This window comes from Thamnophis sirtalis, unplaced genomic scaffold (genome assembly GCF_051295495.1).
Source record: "Thamnophis sirtalis isolate CommonGarterSnake01/CBP01778 unplaced genomic scaffold, rThaSir2_p1.2 scaffold_4, whole genome shotgun sequence".
Lineage (NCBI taxonomy): Eukaryota > Metazoa > Chordata > Lepidosauria > Squamata > Natricidae > Thamnophis > Thamnophis sirtalis.
Window position 1 is genome coordinate 128,315,682 of NW_028261384.1, and position 24,920 is coordinate 128,340,601.

Below are 24,920 nucleotides of genomic sequence, written 5' to 3' on the forward strand. Positions count from 1 at the left end.
TGCGCACTATGAACACATGTGCAGTACTAAAAAAGCTTCTGTGCATGTGCAGAACCAAAGAACAAATGGCACTGCTTATGGCATCGCTGAGAGAACCAGTTTGGGGCATGGCAGGCCAGGTTACTACCTTCTCGGCCGAACCAGTCCGAACTGGCAGGAACCCACCTCTGGTTCTGTTACAATACAGCTAGTTGTGCGTTCAAATGACTTCTACAGAACTGCCATAAACTGGCTTCTACTGTACAGCTTCACAGTACTCCACAAGGGGCTCCCTCTTGTAAGGGGGAAAATTCAACATTAGAAATTATGTTTCATCCTGACATTTCCCTCCTATAAATAAATGCCAGGGCAACAGCAGGTTATTAGCTAGTAGATGGTAAAACTCCTTTACTTTTCTTCCAGATATGAAAGATTGCTTTGAGTGTTCAGAAGATCATTATCCAAATAAAGAAAAGAAAGGATGTATCTTGAAACTGGTAGTCTTTCTAACTTTTGAAGAAACCTTAGGAATTGGTTTATCCACAGCAGTTCTTTGTTTCTTCCTCTTGACTTCTTGGGTACTTGGAACTTTTATTAAGTATAGGGATACTCCCATTGTTAAAGCCAACAACAGGTCCCTCACCTACATCCTGCTTAACTCTCTTCTGCTCTGTTTTCTCTCCTCTTTCTTCTTTGTCAGCCAGCCTGGAAAAGTGACCTGCCTGCTCCGACAACCAACTTTTGGCATCACTTTTTCAGTGGCCATTTCTAGTGTACTGGCCAAAACCATCACTGTGGTTGTGGCTTTCATGGCCACTAAACCAGGATCTCAGATGAGGAAATGGGTGGGGAAAAGATTGGCCTTTTCTATTGTCCTCTCATGCTCTCTCTTACAATTATGTATTTGTATCTTTTGGTTGTCAACATTTCCCCCATTCCCTGAATTGGACATGCACTCAGAGCTCCAAGAAATGATTTTACAGTGCAATGAGGGTTCATCTTCCTTTTTCTACTGTGTCTTGGGCTACATGGGTATCTTGGCCATTGCCAGCTTTATTGTGGCTTTCCTTGCCCGTAAATTACCTAACAGCTTTAACGAAGCCAAGTTCATCACCTTCAGCATGTTGGCCTTTTGTAGTGTGTGGATCTCCTTCTTTCCAGCCTATCTGAGCACAAAAGGAAAAACCATGGTGGCTGTGGAGGTCTTCTCCATCTTGTCCTCCAGTGCTGCATTACTGGGATGCATATTCCTCCCAAAATGCTATATCATTGTTTTGCGGCCCGACCTCAACCACAAGGAGCAACTCACAAAGAAGTATTAGTTCATCATGTGATATTTCTGGCTCAGAGAAATTGCCTAAAAAAAAGAAATGGAAAGAATGATGTCTATAGGACATCATGTATATAAAGTTATAGGAAAAGTTATTTTTTATTAAATATAGAAGTATTTGTGTATGATATTAGTGTATAATATTAGTGATTATTAAGATTTATAATGATTGTCGATTCCAAAAGAAATGCTCCTGTTGGTATGTTTACACCATTTTCCTAGATTCTTTAATCAAGTCCTTTCTTCTTTTTAACACATCCATTGAATTTGAGATTGGTCATCTAGCTTTCTTGTTCCCTGTTAGGATCTTTCAGATATTGGCTCAAATGATGTCTAATGTTTGCAGAGATATGTTCCTCGTTTGTATACTATCCATTCCCAAAGTGTTATATAAAAATCAGTAAAAAGCTGATTACCATTTTATGAACATATATTTAACACAGTATCATAGGATATCAATTTTAGATTTGTTAGGGTTCTTTCAAGTGTAAAATGTTTTGAGTTTGTGAATCTTTAAAAAAAGGCTGAGCATTATTTTAGGACATTCCTCTGTTTGGACTTAAGCAATAGATCAGATTAGTTGAAGTTTATTATGAGTGGATCTGTTTTTTTTCCCCTGTTTTACATTGATTTCCACTATAAAATATATATCTAATATAAGCAATGTAAATAACCAGCATTGCATCTGACCTACAAGCAGAAGCAGTGTCTGACCACACAACTCTCTTGCAAATTGTGCCCAATTTGTGCAACTTTGCAGCAGTCCAACTATATATATATATTGCCAGCCAAGAAGTGGAAATTCTTCTCAAAGGGAGGTTGAAACCAAATATCCTCCTGACCAATTGATCCATGTGGCTGAGTCTTCTCCAAAGGATTTACGCTGCTAATTCAAGCCAATTTTAATAAACATAGCAGTAAACAGAAAGATCTGTGATTTGTCTGGCAATGAATTCCAACCTCCCGCCCCCCAAGTCTGCCAACCCAGAAATGAGAAAATGGCTCCTGCAAGGTTTGATTTTGTATTATTTGGAGCACTGTCAAAGAGCACACATTGCATAGATTGTGCAGTATAGCATCCACTGTTGCATAGTCAGCTTCTAGATCAGATGGCATTCTGGTGTTTTCCCCTTGTTCCCCAGTAATCAATTTTAAATTTTAAAAGCAGAGATTATTATCAGACAGAAAAGCAGCTCCACAAATCAAGGTTCAACCAATCTAATTTATTGCTTAATGTCAATGCAGAGGAATATACTCAAATAATGTATATTGTAAATAATATACTCAGACATGATTTCACAACGAACAACAATAGATGTTGTTAGTGCATTGATGGGTGATTTTTGAGAGTGCTAGGTGTCTAGAAATTCCCTAGCATTTCTGGACTTTGCCTGGTCTAAGATTGTTACATTTTCCCAATTGAAACTATCAATAAATATTTTGTGAAATTAAAGAATTTTCTTCATGTCTTCTGACTGCATTCTTCCAGTCTTCTGCCTCTTTGTCCTACATAGTGGCTGTTGCAGTTCTCACATTATATGCTCACATCAGAGTGGTATTCAGCCATTTCTGAGAGATAGTTTGGAGAAGCAGCAAATAGGCCTTTATCCTGCCTTCACTGCATATAATGATGGTTTCATTTGAACCTGGGCTATATTACATACTAGGCAGAGATCTTAGCCATTAGGCCACAGGCTCTTATCCATTATCAGCGAAGCCAGGGTGAAAGGTATCTATTAGATTTTTTTTTACAACCCCCGGTATGCCCAAATATGGGAGGAAGATCACTACTTCCATTCTCTGTCCTTCGGCTCGTCACAAGAGACCATTCAGGCAGAAACCCAATTTTTATATATATACACACCATATATATATACACACACCATATATATATACACACCATATATATATATATACACACCATATATATATACACACCATATATATATACACACCATATATATATATATACCATGATTGAAATAATGTATCTGTCACTTTAAATGCTCAAGTGAGTTGTGATTGGATGCTGTTGCTTTAATCGTCCATAAGATGGAGTAGGAACTACTAATGGTTGTTCCTGGTTGTTCCTGTATGTTCTCCGTGCTTGTTATTGGAGTTGAATACTGTATATTGGATGGTGGCTACTCTGTATGTTAGTTACCTGTCTACATGGTGAATCGTGAGATGAGCATCTGTAAACCAATGTGTTGTATCATAGAATGGTTCCTCCTAATGAGCCCAAGCAAATCAGAACTCCAAGGCTGGAATCTTCCTCAATATTCATAAATATTTCCCAGGGTTTTAACATAGTTAAAATACAAAATGTTTCTCTCTTGAAGTGTAAATGATCTCATTGTCCAATAAAATGAATTAGCTGGCTCCTTAGGCACTCCCTTTCTTGTTATACTGACACTTATGGAAATGACCTCAGTTCCAAAGAGAAAGACTCGTGCTTTGCCTGGCAAGGCATTCCAACCTCTCCCCCCACCACCACCAGTGTCTGCCAACCAAGAAATGAGAAAATGGCTCCTGCCATGTTTTGGTTTGAAGTTGACATATATAGGATGCACCAAATTCTGCATCTTTTGTATTATTTGGAACATTGTCAAAGGGAACAAACTGCATAAATTGTGCAGCATAACATCCACTGTTGCATGGTCAGCTGCTACTTCTGCTTCTAGATCAGATAGCATTCTGATGTTTCCCTTTGTTCCCCCAGTAAACAATTTTGGAGGGGAGATTAATATCAGACAGGAAAAAAAACAGCTCCACACATCAAAGCTAAAATAATCTAATTTATTGCTGAAAGTCTATGTAAAGGAATGTATTCAAATAATGGTCACCCATTTCTAAACTGCAGTTAAGCTTACAAAAATTACAAACTCAATGCATTTTACCTTTCAAAGAACAGTAACAAATCCATTATACTGTGTTGAATATATGTTTTTTTTAAATGGAAATAAGATTTTTTCTCTATTTATGTAATGCTTTAGGAATTCAAAGTATAAAAACAATGAAATGTCTCTGTAAACATTAAACACCATTTGAGGTTCATCAATATCTGAAATATCCTAACAGGGAATAAGAAATTTAGATGCCCCTATCACATATACATTTTGTATAGGTATTAGTCATTCTAGTAATTTTTTCAGCATTTTTTCTGAACCAGAAATTAATTTCTCTTTGTGAGTTTCTCCCTGTGGTTGAGGTCAGGACGGAAAACAATGATGTAGCATTTTGGGAGGAATATGCATCCCAGCAAAGCAGCGCTGGAGGCCAAGATGGAGAAGATCTCCACAGCTACCATGGCTTTTCCTTTTGTGCTCAGATAGGCTGGAAAGAAGGAGATCCACACACTGCAAAAGGCCAACATGCTGAAGGTGATGAACTTGGCTTCATTAAAGCTGTCAGGTAATTTACGGGCAAGGAAAGCCACAATAAAGCTGGCAATGGCCAACATACCCATGTAGCCCAATATACAGTAGAAGAAGAAATCTGACCCCTCGTTGCATTGCAAAATCATTTTTTGGGGCTGTGCATGCATGTCCAACTCAGGAAATGGGGGAGATGTCAACAACCAAACAACAGAAATGCATACTTGGAAGAGAGAGCAGGAAAGTATAATAGAAAAGGCCAATCTTCTCCCTATCCATTTCCTCATAAGAGATCCTGGTTTAGTGGCCATGAAAGCCACAACCACAGTGATGGTTTTGGCCAGTACACTAGAAATGGCCACTGAGAAGGTGATGCCAAACATTGATTGTCGGAGAAGGCAGGTCACTTTGCCTGGCTGGCTGAGGAAGAGCAAAGAGGTGAGAAAACAGAGCAGAAGAGAGACAAGGAGGGTGTAGGTTAAGGATCGGTTGTTGGCTTTGACAATGGGAGTATCTTTGTTCTTAATAAAAATTCCAAGAATCCAAGAGGTCCAGAAGAAGAAACCAAGAGCTGCTGAGGCTGAACCAATTCCTAAGGATTCTTCAAAAGTTAGGAAAACCAGCATTTTCAGTTTACATCCATTCTTTTCTTTATTTGGATAATGATCCTCTGAACATTCAAAGCAATCTTCCATATCTAGAAGGAAAATCAAGGTATTTTGTTTCATCTAGGCATTCCATTTTATTGAGTGGTGCTTGGTGCTCTCTGAGCTTGCTTGTTTCCTTGTGAATGTTTCATCGACCCAAACTAGCAGTGACATGCAGTCAGGGGAGGCAGGGGAGGCAGGGCCTCACCACTGCCATCATGAAAAGAAAAAAAAATTAAAAGGAAAAAGGCTGAGGTAGTTGCTGCCAGAGTCACAGTGGATGACTCTGCTTAGTGCTTAACTGTTTAAAAAAGCCTCTTAAAAAAGTGCCCTCTACAGGAGGAGGCGGGAGAACCACATGCCACATTTAGTCTAACTTTATGATTACTCAAGCAGAGTTAAGCAAGGGTTAAAAGCCGAAAAATTCCTTATGTAAATGTGGCACATGGTTCTCTCGCCTCCTCCTGTAGAGAGCATTTTTTTTAGAGGCTTTTTTAAAAAGTTAAGCAGAGTCATCCATTGGGGACTCTGGCAGCAGCTAACCCAGCCTGACCTCAACAGCTCTTGCCTTTTTCCTTTTACATTGTTACATTTTCATCATGGCTGACAAGAGCAGAGTTGAAACAGCTGCAAAAGGTATGTGGGTCGGAGGGAGGGGGAGGAATTCAAAATTAATGTAATTTGTAAGCAATTGTATTATTGTAAGTAATGTGTGTGCGTGTGTGTGTGTTTGTGTGTGTGTGTGTGTGTGTGTGTGTGTGTGTGTTTTACCCGCCTCTGCTGGCCCATGGGCCGGCACTTTTTTTATGTTGGACATAGGGGCAGGGCTTTGGGACATAGCGGCAGGGCTTTTGGACATAGCGGCAGGACTTTTGTATGCCCCGGAGCTGTGTCCGCCATAGAGGCGAGAGGCCTCTATGTCGAACATAGCGGCAGAGTGGCTTTTCCTCTAGCGCCAGGGGCGGCAGGGTGTTTTTTTCAAAAGCCGCCCTGCCACCCCAGCGCTAGAGGCAAAAGCTGCCCTGCCACTATATCCAACATAGAGGTGTCCCGCCTCTATGGCGGACACAGTGCTGGGGCTTATGGACACCCCAGTGCTGTTTCCACCATAGAGGTTGGATGCCTCTATGTCGGACACAGCAGCAGGACTTTTGGACGCCCTGGCGCTCTGTCCGCCATAGAGGTGGGATGCCTCTATGTCAGACATAGCAGCAGGGTGACTTTTGCCTGTAGCGCTGGGGTGGCAGGGTGGCAGGGTGTCCTGCCTCTATGTCAGACACAAGCATGGGGCTTTCTGAAATGTCGGACACAGTGGCAGGGCTTTCAGAAAGCCCCAGTGTTGTGTCCGACATAGGGCGGCTTTTGCCCACTTGCCTCACCAGCCATAAACCTCACCGCACATCACTGCAAATTAGATACCATCAAAATGCCTTACAAGTCTATGTGGATGGAGAGATGCTGGAGTCTTTTTTGTTCTCTTTTGGTCTGATTGATTGCCTCTTTTGCATAATCTGTAGATGCTGTTAATGTCTATGGTTGATTGATGGCTGACTTGTGAGAGTGCCAGATATCTAGATATTCCCTGGCATTTTTGGACTTGGTGTGGTCTGGCATTGCCACATTTTCCCAATTGGAACTATAATTAAATCTGTCTATAGGTTGTGAAATTAAAGAATTTTGTTCATGTCTTCTGACCCCCCATTTGGTATTCATGGATGCATTCTGACAGTCTTCCACCTGTTTCTTTCACTTAGTGGTGGTTGCAGTCTTTACATTGTATCTTTACATGACTCTTGTTTTTCTTCTGCGCTTGCTCCATCTTTTGGTTTGCTTGGGAAATTTTGATGGGCTTTAGTTGGCTCATGTGCTACACTGATTTTATATGGTTGTCCAGTTTGTTTGGTGGCTTTTGAGATATTCTTGATGTATAGCAGTGTAATGCTGTTTAGGGTTTGGGCTCGTTGTGCTGTATAGGGTTGAGTAGTTAGGGACGTTTTGATAAAGATGTGTGGGAATGCATTTTGTTGGAATGTGTTGCATAGATGCTCTATTTCCTTTTTCTGTTTTTCTGGGTTGCAGAACTGTATTTGGGCTACTTTAAATAAAGATACCCAGACAACTGAAAGCAAACAGCATTCCTTACTAGCAGTGATTATGTTACCTAGTTAGGGTAATGAAACATCTGCAAGAAAACAAGTAATCTCAGAGAGCCCCGAGGACCCCTCATTTCAACCCTGGGCTAAAAATATTCTTCTTTATTGGTATTCCATATTATTGAAAATCACCTTATTAACTTTATGCATAGAAGTATTTCATTAAAGTTTGCTTAAGTCTAATGAAAAATGGAAGAATTCCTACGATACCATTATGGTTTGAAATCTTCCCTTCTGGGCATGGAACACAGTCATAGCAGCAGAACTGATCCCCCTCAATTCCTTTCTTCCAGGATCCAGGTAAACAGGGGTCATTGCATCGAGAAAGTGGAGGAACCTGGCGATAAGCACAAAAGATTTTGAAATTGGACGTAGTTAGAGTTAGGTTATGTAATTTTTCTCCTTTATGGAGGGGAATTATTTTTGACTTCCCAAAGAATTGATAAAAGATGCAGGTATTCAAAAAAGTAGAAATTGTAATGATGTACAAAATTTCCTGCTTGAAGGACAGGGCGAACAAATCATAACACTTTGTAACTATCCCATGGAAAGGAATACTGAACTTATTAATTTCCTCTACAACTTAAAAAGATGTGAAAACCACAATGATGTAGAAAAGGTCCTGCTTGAAGAGCAGGAGGAGTAAATAATTGCACAGGGGAGCAATTTCATATAAAAATGGCTACTCTTGTGATTTCAAATGGATGTGGAAATCAAACATGCCAACATGTATTGTAATGTCATTTTGCCAATTTAATGAATGCTTGATCACCAACAACATTTGAAAAGAATATTCCATTCTTTCTGTAAAATCCAGGAATCAGATTTTAAATGAGATTAGGTTCAATATGGCATCATAATGGATTAAGACATGGTCAATTCACTAATTTGATACCTGATTAAAACCTGGACTCCAGACAATCACATCTTCATCAACCCATAATTCCTTCCCTTTTGGAGCCTCTAGATCCAGCTTTCCAACTCTAACTCTCTGAAAGGATCTATTTGGAAAAGTGATCAAGTTGGTGATGTCGAATACACCAGTTGCTTCCCTTTTATCATTCAGAAACACTGTCTCCCCAGCTGAATTGTTAAAAGAAATGCCTTGAAGAAATGAATGGAGCTAATAGAAAGGGAATTAAAGAGAGAGGGAATTAAAAGCAACATAATAGAGAAAACAAAAAGATATCCAAGTTACATTCACTCATTCTCCCATTTCCAATAACTATTATCAAATATATAAGCTTAGAAATTTTATAATCAATATAATCAATATTGTCTGAATATATATATATATATATATATATATATATATATATATATATAGATAGATAGATAGATAGATAGATAGATAGATAGATAGATAGATAGATAGATAGATAGATAGATAGATAGATAGATATAGAGATATAGATATAGATATATATATATATATATATATATATATATATATATATATATAGATATAGATATAGATATAGATATAGATATAGATATAGATATAGATATAGATATAGATATAGATATAGATATAGATATAGATATAGATATAGATATAGATATAGATATAGATATAGATATAGATATAGATATAGATATAGATATAGATATAGATATAGATATAGATATAGATATAGATATATATCAACTCTTTATTTATTTGATATTATTTTAAGGAAATATAACAATGCACAGAATCGGAATGAAAATAGGCTTTTGGAATTATAGCACTTTATCCATTTACTAAAATAAAAAAAAACTAATTCAGGATAGATAATGTATAATATTTACTCAATGGTACAAAGCTATTTGAGAGTCTAAGATCTGGTTAATTTCCAGATTTTAGAATTTGAGACAGAAGCTTTCTTTAATAGATAAATGAGAGTTAGAGACTGATAGAGACTGTTGCAAATATAAGGTTGTTTCATACTATGCATGCCACATTTAAAAAGGGCCTGCTATGCCTCTAAATATCCCAAAGAGACAGAAAACTTAGTCAGATAGCTGGAAAATTGATTAGTTTTTGGAGAGATAACAAAAAGTAATATAAATTATCCTTTTAACTATTATTGTTCAAGCTATGCTGATTTATTAAATATTTTTTTATCATTTTTGGTATCTATTTCATACAGAACAACATAACACAGATGCAAGATACCTTGAATGTTTTCTAGTAAAACAGCCAGCTCAATGAGAAGATCTTACAGCATTTCAAACAAATGGCTGTCTAATAAGCAGCTTGTGACCAAAAAAGCTTCTTCCAATATGTTAAAAACAAGAAAAAAGACAAGGAAACAATTGGTCCATTGCTGGGAGAAAGTGGCAAGAAGGTACAATCAACAGGGAGAAAGCAAAACTAATCAATTTGTTTCTTGCCACTGTCTTTAGACAAAGGGGAAAAAAAAACCAATCCAACCTATCAAAAACACCACCACAAAAAACAGATTAGGAACACAAGTTAAAATAGGGAAGAAAATGGTATGTGAGCACCTTTCTACCCTAACTGAGTTCAAATCACCAGGACTGGATAGATTAAACCAGAAGGTTCTGAAGGAACTGGCAGATGAGATAGCAGAACCACTGAACTATATATTTCAAAGATCCTGGAGCACCATGGAACAGTGAGAGGACCAGAAAAGAGCTGATGTAGTTCCTATCTTCAAAAAAGGAAAAATATAGATTCAGGAAACTGCAGACCTATCAGCCTGACCTCAATATCAGGGAAGATTCTGGAAAAGATAATCAAGCAATGAATCAGCAAAAACCTAGAACCCCACAAAGTAAAAACCAAAAGCCAACATGGTTTTGTCAAAAGAGATCATGCCAGACTAATCTTGTCGCATTGTTTGGCAAAGTGACAAAATTAGTGGACCAGAGGAATGCTATCAATATAATTTAATTGAAGTTCAGTAAGGTATTTGATAAAATAGACCATAACCTGCTACTAGATAAAGTAGAAAAATGTGGGTTAGACAGCATCACCATCAGATGGATTCATAACTGACAGACCAACTGCACTCAAAGTGTAGTCCTCAATGGAATTTCATCTACATGAAGAGAAGTATACAGTGGGCTACTCAAAAGCTCTGTTTTAGGCCCAGTACTTTTCAACATCTTCATCAAAGACTTGGAGGAGGGAACAGACGTGGAACTCATCAATTTTGCAGATGACACCAAACTGGCAGGAGTAGCTAATAATCCAGAAGATTGGCTCAAGATACTGAAAGATCTTGACAGACTTGAACATTGGGCGCTATCTAATAAAATGAAATTCAATGGTGAAAAAAGTAAGGTTCTACATTTAGGCATGAAAAAAAAAATACAGGTACTGTATATGTGGCACCTTGCTCAGTAGTAGTAATTGTTAGAGGGATTTTGGGGTGCTAGTGGACAACCTTTAAATATGAGCCAGCAGTGTGCAGCAGTTGCCAAAAAAATCCAACCCAGTGCTAGGCTGCATAAACAGAGGGATAAAATCAGGATCACTTGAATAGTTAATACCACTTTAAATTGCCTTGGTAACACCACACATGGAATACTGCATTCAATTTTGGTTGCCACAATTTTTTTTAAAAAAGATGCTGAAACTCTAGAAAGAGTGCAGAGAATAACAATAAAGATGATTAGGGGACTGGAAACTAAAAGATATGAAGAACGGTTGCAGGAATTGGGTAGATTAGAGATTAGATAACCATTTGGCTGAAGTGGTGTAGGTTTCCTGTATAAGGAGTGGGTTGGACTAGAAGAACTCCAAGGTCCCTTCCAACTCTGTTATTCTATTCTATTCTATTCTATTCTATTCTATTCTATTCTATTCTATTCTATTCTATTCTATTCTATTCTATTCTATTCTATTCTATTCTATTCTATTCTAACTGCATTGCAAATATCTGCCATTATGGAGCACCCAGAATTTCTGAAGGCAATTCCCCCCCCCACTAATTACTGTTAGGAAAGGGTTCTATTCCTATTTTTTTCACACACGCAGAATATATTAAGACTTTCCACAATGGGTTCCAAAGGTAATTCTATTTCAAACTGCAGATTGAAATAAAAGAAGCCTTCAGTGCAAATGGAATACCTGCCAAGGCTGCAGCTGTGGAAGATCAGGGTTTTTACTCATCATGGTTTTCCTCCTATTGAACCTCAACATGTCTAGAGCCTGCAAAGCATGAGCCACAGCATAAACAGCATTGTAGACACTGTAGCTTTGGCCAACCATTTCCATTTCAAACAGAGGTGCAGGAAGATCCTCCAGCTTCATCTCTTCAGTGCATCTCCTACTGTGTATTTCTTGTAACTCTGACTTTGGAAATGAACAGTCAAATGTCTGTTCCCAAATATCCTGTCGAAACCCATCTCTGGAGTCTGAAAGAGGTTTGATGGCCTGAACAAATTCCCTGAAACCTACAACTTCTCTCGAATGAACACTGAAGGAAATAGCCCCATGGAACATCTTGAGATCCAAATTGATTTGAATGCCTGATAGTACAAAGTCAATCATTGCAGTCACAATCCACACCTTTCCAAATAGTGCAGTTTCCTTACTTTCAGGATCTGACAGAAATATTACAGCTCTTAGCCAAATACTTGTCAGGGATTCTCCATAGAGAAGAAATGCATTGGATTTGCTATTCAACATTTTACTTGCAGTAATGAAGATACTTAGATAAGTTTCTTCCAAGTTTTCCAAGTGGACTATTGGATGAAGCCTTTCTATGAATGCTGAACATATTCCATTCTGTGAAAGCAAGGGCTGCATTTTCTGTAAGAATTTTTCTCCATTGTTGTTATCAATAGTAAATATCCCAATCCATGTCCACTTGAAATGGCGAAGCAGTTGGATGATCCCAATGTACTGCTGGTCCTCTTTGGGGACCATGAAATAAAGTGAAGAGAGCTTACTGGTCTGAAATTCCTCCTGAGGTAATGCACCACAAGTCAGCTAAAAGAAAGTCCAGTAGAATTCTGATGAGACTTTTGTTCAATTTTTTCTATTTTTTTCATTCAAAATATAGCCAAGGAAAATTATTGTCCCAGCATTTCCTAAAGAATATAGACACAATTTTGGTGGAAATATTTCAATCATAGGCACTAGATCAGGGGTGTCAAACTCAAGGCCCAGGGGCTGGATCGAGCCTGGGGAATTCTTAGATCTGGCCCACAGGGCTTCCCTGGAAACAGTGAAGGACTAGCCCTGGTGCCTCAGCCTGGCTCTCCCAACCTCCATTTTATCTTTCAGCATGCTGGAGCATGTTCTCGAAGCCAAAAATAGAGCTCACGAGGGCCACCTGTGCCCCTTTGATCAGACCTAAGTGTAGTACATAAAATTATCTGCTACAATGTCCTAACCTGTCAATGACTACTTCAGCTTCAAACACAAAAACACATGAGCACACAATAGAGGCAAACTTAAGGTAAACCGCTCCAAACTCAATTTCAGAAAATATGACTTAAGCAACAGAACTGTCCATGCCTGGAATGCACTACCTGACTCTGTGGTTTCTTCCCCAAATCCTCAAAACTTTAAACTTAGACTGTCTACTATCAACCTGGACCCATTCCTAAGAGGTCTGAAAGGGTACTGCATAAATGCACCAGTGAGCCTACTGTCCGTGTCCTAATGATCCTTTTTTATTCATATCCATTTCATGTACTAAAATCATGTTTATACTTACATATGTTATCTAATACATGCTTCACAAAATAAATAGAATAAATAATAAAATCAATTATTTTAGCAAAGCAATTCAAATATTCCTTCAGCTACTCCTGATATTCACTTTGTGTAACTGGCATGGTAGTTTCAGATAACAATGCTAAGTATTTGACATTAAGCCATGCAGAACATTCTAACACTTATTAACACAAACATAAGCCTAATTTTTATGTGCATTAATTATTCCATAACAACAATAAGATTAAGAATTTTCTTCTAAACCCCTTTAATACGTACTTGTGGAATCTTTAAGAATCCTATAATTTCAGCTATATAAGATGATGTGACAAAATCCAGTCCCCCAATGATAGCCATGAGATTCTTCTGGCTATCACATTTGTAGTTAGGGACAAATTCCTGGGATTTAAAAAGCAGGTCCAGAGTGGTACGATAGGTCATCCTTGGGTTGTTGTAACTGTCATAGATATGGAACCCGAGAGTGACATTGGGTAAGATCTGGGAGTCTTCATTGATCTTCTTCACAGCAAAGGCCAAGGCAAGGATGTGCTGGTAGAACTTCATTATTACACTGCAAAGGATTTAAATACCCCATTTGAAAAAGGAAGTTTATTATTCTCATAAGCAAGATTGCATCATTTCTGTATGAATAACTAACATTTCTTTCTCTGATGAAAGTAGGAAAGTAATGGGTTTTCTAACATGCTGAATAGTTTGTACAACAATATATGTACAACAAAATCAATTCCATCATATATCAGTCATTTATTGTATATATTTTGTTAAGAATGAAGATACAGATTTAAAACAAATATTACAAATGTCATTCAGAAGATGTTTTCCACTGAAGCTTTATACATTATATTACAAGTACTTTAAAATCAAGTAAAAAAACAAAAAGTGTACTCTCTCATAACTAGAAGGACTATATATAACACCTATATTGATACTCTCATAGGCAAATTTGAGGAAACGGATTAAGATTAGGAAAAGAAGAAAAAATCCTTACTTTAGTATGTCATAATGTGTTATAGAAGGATATTCCTTAAAATCAATACCAAAAAGGTTGTAAAAGATGTAGGATGTCATCCCTCCAATGATGAGGTCACCAGGTTGGTACCACTCATGAGGAATAAGGAAAGCATCTCTCACAGGGCAGCTCAGTGTCCCTATTTTCATCATCAAGAATACTAGGAGCAGCAACATCCACACTCTTGAAAATGTCTCTGTCTTTCATCATGATTCCTTCAAATTTATATCTGAGAGTGCACCTAATCAGAAAACCTATCATTGGGTATTGGGATGCCCTTGAGATTGCCAATTCATTTCTTGAATTGCATCAGGATTTGAGAAGGCTTTCTGACAGAGAAGAATAAAGGCGAGGAATCCTGTAGCAAGAACTCTGAAACAAAGCCCTTATTATCATTGTGCCAATCCCCCTGGGGTTCAAGATGCATTGTTGTTGAATTGAAATATCCTCCTGTGCAATCTTTGATGTTTTTGCCTAGTTCAGAAAATATGGTGATTCCTGTAGGAGATAATTGTTGTTGATAAGAGAAAAGATAGATGATATTTAAATGCTTTTTGAAATGCACAGTTGCTAATAAAATGTACAGAGGGGAATTTGCTATACCAAATACACCTGATTTTTGGAATTTATATTCTGTTTTACAGTAAATAGTAGGTGCAGTTCACTCTCCTTTGCATAGGATTAAGATGCCTAGCAGTGGTGGGATTCAAATTATTTTACTACCGATTCTATGGGCATGGCTTGGTGGGTGTGGCTTGGTGGGTGTAGCAGGGGAAGGATACTGTAAAATTTCTATTCCCACACCACTCTATTGGAAGGTTAATGTAAAATCCCCATTTCATCCTGATCAGCTGTGACTCGGGAGGCAGAGAATAGATGGGGACAGGGACAGTCATAAGTAGTAGATTCCCAAACTACTCAAAATTTCCGCTACTGGTTCATCATAAACTGCTGAATATCACCTCCAATACCTAAATATTTTGCCAGTCTGTCAAATAATTATTTCCATGGTTTCCTCCCAGATCTCCCTAGATGGGAGGTGATGCCTCTATTTTTTCTACAATGGTAGGTTGGGTGACACTTTTACTTATGTTAGCCATGAGGAAGTAGCATTTTCCCTAGCATTCCCCAAATTTAAATTATCACTTGATTAACAATATACTTAAGAATTGGGAGAAGATTATGAAATAGGACTCAAGCAAATGATGAAAGCAGCGGCAGAGGAAACTGCTGGAGGGGCTTTAGTATTTGAATTGTTACAGCATTTAAGAACAGTTTTAGAAATCATCCATAATACTTGCTGAGATCTTGGTAGCATCTTTCCTTTGACATCTTTGTCTGTCCCTCAGTTTAATTTTCCCTATTACAAAAAGAGGCAATGTCTGTGCTTCTGTGAAAAAAAAATAAGGTGATTGGTAGTACATTCAGGGCTTGGTTACATAGACATGATGGAGTCAATTCTGGAACAAATGAGGAAGCCAGTCATGTATCATGTGCAAGAGCAAAATTTCAGTTAGACCAAATTTTCACCTGGTTCCCTAAACTTGACTAATCTTATGCGGAGCTAAAGTACCAATGAAACAGCAAAATTCAGAGAGGAATCCCAACAGGGGAAGGAAGCCATCTTGTGTAATACCATATCTTCTCCCAAAGTATGATTGTGGGCTCAAAAGGTGAACTTCAAAGTGATTGATGCTGATATATAATGAGGTTTGAGAATTTCCTCAGAGATTCAGATGGAGCTGTGAGAAAGCTGTGGCAACATTATTTTTTATTGCATTCATTAGTGTTGTGCAGTGAATTATCAGCTATCAAGGAGGAAAGGAGGGAGGAACAAAGGAAGGGGGGGAGATAAGGAGAGAAAGAAGAACCCTCTAAAATCAGTACAGGTTCTCTACTTGCAAGAACTCTCGGGGATCATGCTAAAACCAGATGACTCCAAAGAAAATTTGATCTTGCCAACCATTTCTCCATCATATCAGAACTAATCCCTTCATAGTTCAAGCATCCTGCCAGAACCAATTAATTTTCCTCTATGAGAAGCAAAATTTCGCCTTCCTCAAAGAAAAAAAACCAGTCCAGTTGCTTTTAAAAAAAGCATATTTGTGGCTACTGTGACTCCTCTGCCACAGAAACTGTAGCACCAAAGCTTCCAGCTGTGCAAGGGATACTTTCCAGGTTCCAAATAATGAGCTCAAGCAAATCAGAACTCCAAGGCTGGAATCTTCCTCAATATTCCTAAATATTTCCCAGGGTTTCTGCATAATTAAAATAGAAAATGATTCCCTTCCCAAGTGTAACTGGCCACATTGTTCAATTAAATGATTTGGTGGGCTACTTAGATACCCCCATTCTTCTTATTCTAACATCTATGGAGATGACCTTGGTTCTACAGAGAAAGATTGGTGCTTTATCTGGCAATGCCCCCCCCAAACGCACATCTCCACAGTATGTGGCTACTGAGAAATGAGAAATGGCTCCTGCCAGGTTCGGTTTGAAATTGACAGATATTGGATGCACCAAATTCTGCAACTTTTGTATTATTTGGAACATTATCAAAGGGAATAAAATGCATAAATTGTGGAGCAGAACATCTACTGTTGCATGGTCAGCTGCTGTTTCTGCTTCTGCTTTTACATCATATGGCATTCTAATGTTTCCCATTGTTCCCCAGAAAACAATTGTAGGAGTGGAGATTAATATCAGACAGGGAAAAAAAACTGCTGCACACACCAAGGTTCAAATAATCTAATTTATTCCTTAAAGTCTTTGCAGAGGAATATACTCAAATATGGTCATCCTTTTCTAAAATGCAGTGAAGCTTACAAGAAGTACAAACTCAATAAATTTTACATTTGAAAGAACACTGACAAATACAAAGTTAATGATACTGTGATAAATTTATATTTTTAAAATGGAAATATACTTCTTACTGTATTTATGTAATGCTTTAGGAATTCATGTAATGTCTTTGCAAACAACAGACATAATTTGATGTTCATCAATATCTGAAAAATCCTAAGAGGAAATAAGAAACTTAGATGACCAAAATAAAGTTCAATGCACATGATGAAAAGGAGAAAGCATTAGGTTAAAGAATCTTGGGAAATGGGGAAAGTGAAGAAGCATGAGCACATATTTTGAAATGGGCAAAAATAATAAATCTAAATAATCATAAACATCCTACACAAATCTTTCTTTGACAGAAATGCCCCACTGCCCCTACCATTTATATGTTTCATATAGCTATTAGTCATTCTAGTATTTTTTTCAGCAATTTTTCTGAGCCAGAAATTAATTTCTCTTTGTGAGTTGCTCCCTGTGGTTGAGGTCAGGCCGAAAAAAATGATGTAGCATTTCAGCAGGAATATGCATCCCAGTAAAGCAGCGCTGGAGGACAAGATGGAGAAGACCTCCACAGCTACCATGGCTTTTCCTTTTGTGCTCAGATAGGCTGGAAAGAATGAGATCCACACACTGCAAAAGGCCAACATGCTGAAGGTGATGAACTTGGCTTCGTTAAAGCTGTTAGGTAATTTACGGGCAAGAAAAGCCACAATAAAGCTGGCAATGGCCAAGATACCCATGTAGCCCAAGACACAGTAGAAGAATGGAGCTGAACCCTCGTTGCATTGTAAAATCATTTCTTGGGGCTGTGAATGCATGTCCAACTCAGGGAACGGGGGAGATGTCGACATCCAAAGTATACAAGTACATACTTGTAAGAGAGAGCATGAGAGGACAATAGAAAAGGCCAATCTTTTCCCCACCCATTTCCTCATCTGAGATCCTGGTTTAGTGGCCATGAAAGCCACAACCACAGTGATGGTTTTGGCCAGTACACTAGAAATGGCCACTGAGAAGGTGATGCCAAAAGTTGGTTGCTGGAGAAAGCAGGTCACTTTGCCAGGTTGGCGGAGGAAGAAAAAAGAGGAGAGAAAACAGAGCAGAAGAGAGATAAGGAGGGTGTAGGTGAGGGACCGGTTGTTAGCTTTCACAATAGGAGTATCCTGGTGCTTAATAAAGATTCCTAGTACCCAAGATGTCAAGAAGGAGAAACCAAGAGCTGCTGAGGCTAAACCAATTCCTAAGGTTTCTTCAAAAGTTAGAAAGACCAGCAGTTTCAGGATACAATCTTTCTTTTCTTTATTTGGATAATGATCTTATGAACATTCAAAACTGTCATCCATGTTTTGAAGGAAAATCAAGGATATTTTTCCATCAAGGTATTGCATATTACTGAAAATTACCTTATTAATTTTATTAAATAGTTACACTTATACATTTGTTTATTAAAGTTTGGTTAAGTCTAATGAAAAATGGTAGAATTCCTACCCTACCATTTTGATTTGAATATTGAATATTGAAGATTGAAGATTTGGATAATGATCTTGTGAACATTCAAAACAGTCATCCATATCTGGAAAGAAAATGAAGGATATTTTTTCATCAAGGTATTGCATATTACTGAAAATCACTTAATTAATTTTATTCATTCAAGTAGTTTATTAAAGTTTGCTTAAGTCTAATGAAAAATGGACCCTACCATTGAAATCTTCCCTTCTGCACATGGAACACAGTCATAGCAGCAGAACTGATCCCCCTCAATTCCTTTCTTCCAGAATCCAGGGAAACAAGGTTCATTGCATTGAGAAAGTGGAAGAACCTGATGATAAAGATAAAATATTTTGAAATTGGAGATATTTCAAACAGTTTGTAATTTATTTCCTTTATCGAGAATTACTTTTGACCTCCCAAAGAGTTTTGATTTTATCAGTAAATAAAATCACCCCATTTGACAATCTTTTGTAAATGCAAGCCAAGTATGCAAACAATGCTTTTACACTGTAATATCCTTTTTTCAATTTAATGAGTGCTTGATCATCAACAGCATTTGAAAAGAATATGTCTTCGTTTCTTTTAAAAATGAGAAATCAGATTTTGAAAGAGACTAGGATCAAAATGGAATCATCATGGATTAAGGCATGGTTGATTCACTAATTAGGTACCTGGTTAAAAGCTGGATGCCTAACAATCACATCTTCATCAATGAATAATTCCTTCCCTTTTGGAGCCTCTAGATCCAGCTTTCCAACGCTATCTCTCTGAAAGGATCTATTTGGAAAAGTGATCAAATTGGTGATGTCGAATCCACCAGTTGCTTCCCCTTGCTCATTCAGGAACACTCTCTCCCCAGCTGAATTGTTAAAAGAAATGCCTTGAAGAAATGAATGGAGCTAATTGAAAGGGAATAAAAGAGAAAAGTTATTGAAATTGTAATAATGTAGAAGAAAACATTATATTCAATGTTTTCATCATTCTTTGCATTCCAATAACAATAATTATATATGTAAAAATTTATAGTGATATTTTATGGAAATATACAAGTCCACTATTTGATTAATTGTATATTAATTTAAAGAAAGGTAAAAATGCATTGAAGGTCAATGAAAATAGGCTCTAGGATTTATGTAATTTCCTTCAATTATGATCGGGTTCCCTACTTAAAAAACTAATTCTAGATATATCATATCTAATGGGTCCCCTTTGATACAAAGCTATTCATTAATTTAAGATTTGTCTAATTTCCCTTCACAAAATTTTAGAAACTAAGACTCAATATTCTTTGATAAATAGTTGTGGAGATTATGGTAAACATAAATTTGTTTCATACTATGAATGCCACATGTAAAAAGGACCACTTTTATTTTATTCCCCTAAAACTCTTATAAAGACAGAAAGTTCAGTTTGTTAGAGAGGAATATTCCAAGACAGACACAGAAAAATCTTGGAGAGTTGATTATTGTTGGAGGAGATGATGAAAAATAATTTAGATTATCATTTTAACTATTTATTATTGTATAAACTCAGGTGATTTACTAAATAACTCCTGCCAACATGATAAGTTATAGAGTAGTTTCTTGATTAATAGAATCTATCCATATATAAGCCAAATACCACTCACTCATACGAAATCTCCCGAACTGTAAAGCCTACAAACTTGAAATTCAGCATGTATCTTCCTCTAGGCTTCTAGGTGATTGCTAAGAAAGGATTTTTTTCAAATGACCATCAGATCATCAGTAATTCTTATACAATAATTAACACACTCTGATGCTAAGGAGTTAAACATTCTACTCCCCCTCCCCACCTGAAAATAACTTTGTTCAAACGGCCAGTTGCCTCACATTCCATTACCTCAGTTCAAACTGGCAGATGTTCCACTCAGAACACAGGAGCGTTCTGGGGCTCCTTACAGTATTATACATCGGTATCTCACCAAAATGTCTATGCCATCCACCTATGAAACTGCTTCTGAACTCACATTGGTGGGAGAGATGTTTCCTTATGAGTTTCAAGCAACAACCACTGCTGAGCCAATGAATTGTGAACCAAATTTCTCCTGCATAGTGTCCCAGCCCCAACTCTCCTCTTATTTGACCTCCTCAGTTCAGATGAATCTGTTCTTTCTACTGTAACACCAGTTAAAGGAAGATTTTCAGCTGACCGGAAGTAAAATGGATGCTTCAAAGTGACATATTTTGGAACCAGAGAGGTGAAGGAGGGAAATTGTATGTCAACATTCAAAGTGCAGGGGCAGGTCTACCACAGGATAAGGTATATCATAGCAGAGCCTCAGCAGCAGCCTTCATTTTTCCAGATATAATTTTTGGTGATGATGACAATGAGAGGGACATCTGGTGTACAATCTACATGGGCGTTAATCCAGAACTGGTTAGCCAACTGCAAAAGTTGCTGCATGAACACAACAAATATATTCTGGAACTTAAGGCTGCTGTTAATTGTGTTTGTAAGGGCCACAAGGACTTCCAAGTGGGTGATTAACACCAATAGGAAGACTTCTAGAAAGAACCGAGATCGTTTCAATGCCCCCACGAATACAGAAGTAGCTGTTCTCATTGTCAACCAGGATTTGTCAATTTATTAAGCTCGATCACACAGTTTTGTAGCCAAGCACGGGTATCCAGCTAGTGATAGATTAAAAAGAAAAAAATGTGTTTTCTGTATCTATTTTAGGCAGAATAGTAGAATGGTTTCTAAGAGGACTTTGGAGGTCTTTTAACCAAACTCCCTGCTCAAGGTGGAGACCTATGCCCTATGCAATTTAAGCTGATTATTCTTGGGAATTTTAATAAAGCATAACAGTTAATCTTGATGGCAAGGAAATGTCATCCTTTACCGTAGCTCATTATGCAGTTATAAATTTACATCATAATGTCATTGCACATGTTTTATCCTATAATTCATCTCACTTGCCACATCATATTAATTTTATTTTACTTTACTTTATTTTACTTGATTTTTATTTAGGGTTGGTAGGGACTTCTGAGGTCTTTTAGTCAAACACCCTAGGAGAAGATCCTAGGACATTTCAGACAAATCACTACCCTTCTTTTCATTAAAATCTATAGTGTTGGAGTATCGACATTTCTGAAGACAAGTTGTTCCACTAATTAAATGTTAATTATTCTCACCATCAGAAATGGTTTCCTCATTTCTACTTTGTTTATTATAATTGTTTCTGCATACAAAAAAAAAAACCATTAAGAGATTCTACATGATATTGTACATGAAAGTGCTCATTTAAAAAAAGAAGGAGGAGAAGGAGAGGGAGAGGGAGAGGAAGAGGAAGAGGAAGAATTGCCCAATGAAGAGAGAATACCTGCCAAGCCTTCAGATTTAGAAGATCAGTTCTTTTATGCATCCTAGTTGTCTTCCTATTGAACCCTAAAATGTACAGAGCCTGCAAAGCATGAGCCACAGTGTAAACAGCATTGTAGATGTTGTAGCTTTGGCCAGTCATTTCCATTTCAAAGACAGACCCAGGAAGATTCTCTAGCTTCATCTCTCCAGTGCACTGTCTATTGTGTGTGTCTGCTAACTCTGGTTTAGGAAGTGAACAATCAAATGCTTGTTCCCAAACATCCTGCAGATACCCATCTCTGTTGTCTGAAAGAGGATTTATGGTGTGAAGAAATTCCTTGAAACCTACAATGGCTGTTGAATGAACAGTGAAGGAAACAGACCCATGGAACATCTGGAGATCCATTCTGATTTGAATGCCTGATAATACAAAATCAATCTGTGCAGTCATGATCCACACCTTTCTAATTAATGCAGTTTCCTTGCTTTCAGGATCTAACATAAATGCGACAATTCTTAGCCACATAATTGCCCAGGATTCTCCATAGACAAGAAATGCATTGGCTTTGTTATTCATCAAATTAATGGAAATCATTGAGATTATTTGATAAAGTTCAGGAAAGTCTTCCAAGTCGACTTGTTGGGGAAGCCTTTCTATGAACGACGAGCAGATTGCATTCTCGGCAAGCAAGGGCAGCATTTCCTGTAAGAAATTTTCTCCATGGTTGTTATCAACAGCAAAAATCCCGATCCACGTCCAACCAAAATAGCGAAGCAGTTGGATAATCCCAGTGTATTGATGGTCTTCTTTTGGGACCATGAAATAAAGTGAAGAGTGCCTACTGGTCTGAAATTTCTCTTGGGCTAATGAGCCATAGGTCAGCTTAAACAAAATAGAATAAAATTATCCAATTATTGAAATTAAGCTAACTTTTCTATTCTGGTTTTTTTTAATAAAATATATCCAAGCAGGATTTTTAAAAATTCTTCTAAATATTAATATGGAAAGGAATCTCTTGGAGTTACTTCAAACACTTATAAGACATCAATTGTTTTAATAGGGGCAAAGAGTACTACATTCAAATCTTCCTTTAGGTATGAAATATCTCTGGAGACATGCAAAACATCTTAACAAACCTAAGACAAATCTTTGATGTTAATTGTTCCACAACAACAACAAAATACATATTTTTTCCTCCTGAACCCCATCACAGCTTACTTGTGGAAACTTGAAAAACCCCATAAGTTCACTTATACAAAATGATGTATCGAAATCGAGTCCTCCAATGATAGCCATGAGATTCTTCTGGCTATCACATATGTAATTAGGGACAAATTCCTGGGATTTGAAAAGCAGGTCCAGAATGGTACGATAGGTCATCTTCGCATTCATGTAACTATCATAGATGTGGAACCCAAGAGTGATATTAGGTAAAATCTGGGAGTCCTCATTGATCTCCTTCACAGCAAAGGACAAGGCGAGGGCATGCTGGTAGAATTTGGTGATTACACTGCAAATAATTTAAATACCCCAGTTGAAAAGCTAAGCTGACAATTCTCATAAGGTTGCACCATTTCTTAAGAGTAAAAGCCATTTCTTTCTTTGATAGTAATAAAAACATAATATCCTTTTTAAAATTCTTAATAACAATCCCTGATGATATCATCTAATTTGTCTGCAAAAAAACAACCAAACATACAGAACATCAAGAACCCCCCATTTCAACCCTGAGCTAAAATATTCTCCTTTATTAGTAATTTCCACAGAGTTCCAATTTACTTTTTATACAGTATTTCCAGAAATGTATACTGCATCAAATACAAGCAGTGACTTTTTTCAAAGTACTATATTTATTTTCTATGAGATTTTAAGAAAATGGCATATGAACAGATTTATCAGGTGTCATTCATTTACTGTATGTGTATTTTGTGAGGATAGATAATGCCAAACATTTTTAAAAATTACCTCAGGAAATGTTTAAATAGAGACTTCTTGATCTGAAATTTTGTACATTTCATGTGAAACTTTTAAAAATAATATAAGAAGATTATTTCTTCTCTCATAACCAGATAGAGTTGAAAGAAAAACAAGACATAGACTACATTAAAAATGCTACATTTATCCCCTAACAGCTTTGATTCATATAAAAGATTTTTAGAAAATGATATATGAACAGATTCCACAGGCATCCCTCATTTACTGTATATACATTTTATGAGGAGAGATCATGCCAAACCTTTTTAAAAATTACCTTAATCTCAGTATCTGTTCAATAAGATGTGTGGAGATCTTTAAAAATGTATATACAATTGTTTCTTCTGCCAGAACCAGATGGAATTGAAATACACAAAAATAGATTACATAAAAGAATCCTGCATTTTTGCACAAACAACTTTTATTCATATAAGGGATTTTTGGACATCTGGATAAGATTAGATAACAAAGAAAAATTCTTACAGTGGGCTGCCATAAGGTGTTTTGGCAGGATGTTCACTGAATTTCATTTCACAAAATTGGTAAAGGAGATGAGACACCATCCCACCAATGATGAGGTCTCCAGGCTGGTACCACTCTTGTGGAACAAGGAAAGCATCACTTGCAGGGCAGCTCAGAGTAACTACTTTGTGCACCAAAAGCACCAGAAAAAGCATATTGATATTCTTGTTATTGTGAAAATGTTTTGCCTTTCATCCTACCCATTGGAAAGTACATATAAACCAATGCTTCATCTAAGGTTTAATGCAAGGGTTATATCTCAGAATTCACCTGATGAGAAAATGTAAAATTTTCCATTTGAAGATTCACAAGAGTACAATTTTATATCTTGAATATCACAATAATTTGAACAGATACTCTTCCGGAAGTGAACAGAGGGTAGAAACTTGAAGAATTTAATCTGCCAGAGACATTATTACCTCTTGTACTAAACACCCTGTGGTTGAAGATTTACTTTATACCCAAACAGATGCCTAGATTGTTGTTGAATTTAAATCCCCCTTCATCTAGCATTTTCGGCCTAGCTAAGAAAATATGGTGTTTCCACCAGGAGATAATTATTGTT

General features: G+C 37.2%; 1 protein-coding gene across 1 annotated transcript; it reads right to left on the reverse strand.

The window, feature by feature from the left end:
* Positions 1 to 4,106: 4,106 nt before the first annotated feature.
* LOC148046505 (vomeronasal type-2 receptor 26-like) lies at positions 4,107 to 24,510 on the reverse strand. Its single transcript, XM_087714793.1, has 8 exons — positions 24,317 to 24,510; positions 23,078 to 23,369; positions 22,038 to 22,741; positions 13,443 to 13,734; positions 11,568 to 12,431; positions 8,382 to 8,609; positions 7,697 to 7,823; positions 4,107 to 5,383 (listed from the first exon to the last, which is right to left on the reverse strand). The coding sequence occupies exons 1-8, from the start codon at positions 24,508 to 24,510 to the stop codon at positions 4,485 to 4,487; spliced, it is 3,600 nt and encodes a 1,199-aa protein (XP_087570919.1). The 3' UTR covers positions 4,107 to 4,484.
* Positions 24,511 to 24,920: the final 410 nt, after the last annotated feature.